The sequence below is a fragment of the Myotis davidii genome, unplaced genomic scaffold (assembly GCF_000327345.1).
Source record: "Myotis davidii unplaced genomic scaffold, ASM32734v1 scaffold462, whole genome shotgun sequence".
Lineage (NCBI taxonomy): Eukaryota > Metazoa > Chordata > Mammalia > Chiroptera > Vespertilionidae > Myotis > Myotis davidii.
In genome coordinates, this window is record NW_006293237.1 from 788,220 (window position 1) to 791,964 (window position 3,745).

Sequence of the window (3,745 nt, forward strand, 5' to 3'; positions counted from 1 at the left end):
ACCTCAGAAGCAGCCCTTCCTCAAGCTGGGTGTGATTGCTCGAAACCCCACACCAAGGGCCGGGAGCGAGGTGGGGGTGGGGGGAAATGAAAAGCATGCTTGGGACTCCAGTGGAATGCTGGGCCCCTCCCGGGGGCCTGACTTCCAGGGTCTGGCTGAGCCCAGTGCTTCCCCCCGTGACTAGAGCATGGGCGGGCCCAGCACCTCCATCTGCCGCCTGCAGGCCCAGGCTTAGGGGAGAGACCTGGGCAGGGCAGACTGGTGTGTGTGTGGGGGGGGGTAGTTGCACCCCACCCACCGGCTTGCCTGGGTAGGGTCTGGGCAGACTAAGAGTCAGTAGAGCAAGGAGGCTCCAATGGATGGGCCATGAACTTGCATAAAGATGGGAGCCCATTTGAGGCCAAGGATGGCAGACCAGGCCAATGAGGGCTGGAAGCTGCAAGTTCATGTGAAGGAGGAATGTGCCCCAGGCAGGTGCGGTGGGCTCAGAGGGGTCTGCTCATCCCCTTCCGTCCCCCAGACCCAGGGACTAGTTTCCCTGGATTGGAGCTTCAGACAATTTGGTTTTGTGGTGAAATGAAAGAAAATTTGGTGGGAGCCCCTCTGAATGGCTATGATGGGGGGAGGGGCAGCTCTGAAGCCAAAGGGACATGTGATGGGGTCTGGGCCTCATGCCCCGCCTGCATGCTTGGGAACCAGGGTGAAGGTGTCAGGAGGCAGCGAGTGGGGGGTTGGGGATCGGGGTGGGGCTGGATTGGGTGCAGCTGGGCACTGGCTTGGCTCCCTCGCTCTGCCTCCCCCTTCAGGACATTCATTGTGCTCCCCAGAGACCCAGCTCAGGCCACCGCAAGGTTGCTGCTGCCTCTACTTCTTGTAGTTGCCAAACTGGATGGCCAGGCGGTCGGTGACACAGCGGAAGGTGGCTGGCTGCACCTCCCAGTAGGGCACAGGGTTGTTGAAGAGGCTGATGCCGTTGTAGTAGGCTCGCTTGACCCCGAAGCCCATGGGGCAGAAGTCGTTGACGCCCACCTTGGTGATGTTGTTGCTGTGCAGGTAGACCACCTGGGGCAGAGGGGTGTGGCCTAGGTTCAGTGCCAGTGGCCCCAGCGCCCAACCACCTTTCCTGAATCTGGCCTGGCAGCCACCTGGGCATCACATCATTGCATTGCATCCAGCGGGAGGAGCAAACCAAGGCTGGAGTATGGTGGTTAGACAGCCCCTGTGTGTGACCAGGGGCTGGGATGAGGGGTTCATGTGGGTTCATGGTGGGTGGGAGGTGAGGGGCACATGGAGGTGGGGGCAGGGGATGGGGGGGTGTCCATGAAAGAAAGATGGCACGTTGGGATTCCAGAGGGTCCCTGGCCTTCCCTCTGAGTTCAATGAACTCCCTCCCGGCCTGCCCCTCTCAGTCTCTCATTCCAGAGACTCTGGGGCATGACAGGAGAAAGAACCTTCAGGGTAATTTCCTTTTCCTCCCGGTCCTCAGGGGCACTTGCCCTCTATCAGCCTTCCCCAACTCCCTGAAGCCCCTCCCTAGGGGCGGGCTGAGCATACAGGAGTGTGGGTGGTAAGACGTCCAATGACCAGAAGTGGCGCTCGTGTGCAACAAGCGCCCCCCTAGAAGCGGAGAGGAACTGGCCGCTAGAGGGCGCGCTCAGTCCAGCACTCCCTGCACAGCTGCTGCTGCAGATGGGCTGCTGCGAGCACACCGGGCTCTGGTTGGACAACCATGGGAATGGGGCTGAGGAAGAGACTGAGGGGCTCGAGCAGGACTGGGCAAGGCCAAGCTCACCCGTGTGACTGGAAACCAAGCCAGGGAAGGGAACCCCAGGCAAGGCCCTGTACCACCACCCCATCAGCCCACTTCCTGCCCTGGGCTATCCCTATCTTTGCACGTATTTGTTCATCCCCAGGCCCTTCCTGTTCCCCGACCTCCCAGGCCCTGCCGTCTTGGGAGACCTTCAGCTCCAGTATCTACCAGGCCACCTCCTGCTTATCTGTCACAACCTCTCTCCAGCTCATCCCACCCTCCTTGCTGCCCTGCCGTCCTCCCCCTCCTCCTCAGTACAGACTTGTGATTGCTCCTTTCCAGATGAGGAGGCAGAGGCGGAGGGAGAAGGATTAAGTGGCCAGACCATGCAGCTGCCACTTGTACAGCGAGTCCCTGTTCCACTCTCTACTTGGGGCCTGAATCAGGAGGGGCGAGGGGGGGCGGGCAAGGAACTGGCCTGGGGACATGGGCTGCTTCCTCCCCCAGTCTTAGAGGACTTGGTACTGGGTTCCCCCCTCCCCCCTCTCCCCCCAGCTCTCACCTGGAGTAGCTTGAGATCCGGAAGGCCAGCAGGCACCTTGGACAGCTTGTTATTGTCCAAGTGCAGCTCCCTCAGGGTGGGCAGAAAGCTCAGGCTTCCGTTCTCGATCATGCGGATCTGGTTGTGGCCCAGGCCCAGCCTGCAAACGGAAGGAGGAGATGTACTGAGAAGCCAGAGGAGAAGAGGGCTGAGGGGTGGGCCACCCGCCTGGGCCCCAGCCCACCTGTACAGCTTGGAGTAGCGGAGCAGATCCTCCAGCTCAATAGCCTGGATTTGGTTGTGGTCCAGGTGGAGTTCATTCAGGGTCTCGGGAAGGTCTGCCGGGACAATGAATGAGATGAATGCAGGAGGGTGTGGCTGCTGCTATGTGTGTGTGAGGTGGGGGAGGCCCGCTGAAGCGCTCCCTATAAGGAGACCAGGTGGGTCTAGACCAGCCGTGGGCAAACTACGGCCCACGCCGGATCCGGCCCATTTGAAATGAATAAAACTATTGAAAAAAGAGACCATACCCTTTTATGTAATGATGTTTACTTATAATTTATATTCGTTCACACAAAACAGGCTCTAGATCCCCAGCTCTGCCCAGCGTGGGAAGAAAGGGCTGTCTTCCTACCTTTGGGGATGCCGGTGAGCTTGGCCTCGGAGATGCGCAGGTAGTTGAGCTTCAGGCCATCGAAGGCTCCAGGTTCAAAGCCGCTGTTTTCCAGGGGGTTCCCGCCCATCTCTAAGAGAGAGGCCCCCTCAGCCCCAGAGCCACAGTGGATGGAGCTCAAGCTGTCGCCCATACACCCCGGGGCCTGCTGGCCTCCTGGCTTGGGATTGGCCTGATGAACCCTGCCAATTGCCTGCTCCACTATCTCCCCCTGAAAGCAGCCACTGATTTATGGGGCAAATTGCAAAGTCCTGGCTGTTCAAGATCACTAGCCCTCAGGGCACTGGCCCTGCATCGGGCTCAGGAGGCAGGGGGAGCAGGAGAAAAGGGGGAGCCCATGGCAGGCTCCGGTTGGCTGTCTAGTAGCATTGACCTTTTCCCTTCCCTCTCTCTACAGTCCCCTGTCCCCTGGTTTCTCTTCACCTTGCTTTGGCCGCTCTGGGGCATGTCCCTAGACAAGGCCCCAGAATATTCTGTGAGACCCATTCTGATTGGAAGAGGTCCCAGTCCCTGTCCCTGACCGTTCCTGACAGCCACCGGGACGGGGACTGTCCTGGGCCAGGGCCACACTCACCAATGCAGTTCATGTTGCGCAGCCCGCTGAACACGCCCTTGGGCACCTTGCGGATTCGGTTGTCATGGATGCGGAGCTCCACCAGGGAGCTGGGAAGGTTGGGAGGGATCTCCACCAGGTGGTTCTTGGAGATGTAGAGCTTCTGCAGCTTCCGCAGGGGACTGAAGGCCTTCTCGTGTATCTTAGAGATTTTGTTGTTCACCAGGA

At 59.7% G+C, this 3,745-nt stretch overlaps 1 protein-coding gene across 3 annotated transcripts in view; it reads right to left on the bottom strand.

The window, feature by feature from the left end:
• Positions 1-319: 319 nt before the first annotated feature.
• BGN (biglycan) overlaps positions 320-3,745 on the bottom strand; it is a 15,107-nt gene continuing 11,681 nt past the window's right edge. For all 3 annotated transcript variants that reach the window (XM_015566020.1, XM_015566022.1, XM_015566021.1), the window contains exons 4-8: positions 3,539-3,745; positions 2,926-3,036; positions 2,536-2,629; positions 2,313-2,451; positions 320-1,062 (exon numbers count right to left, since the gene is read on the bottom strand). In XM_015566020.1, coding sequence (XP_015421506.1) covers positions 865-1,062; positions 2,313-2,451; positions 2,536-2,629; positions 2,926-3,036; positions 3,539-3,745 — 749 coding nt within the window. In that variant the 3' untranslated portion in view covers positions 320-864. The remainder of the gene's footprint in view (positions 1,063-2,312; positions 2,452-2,535; positions 2,630-2,925; positions 3,037-3,538) is intronic.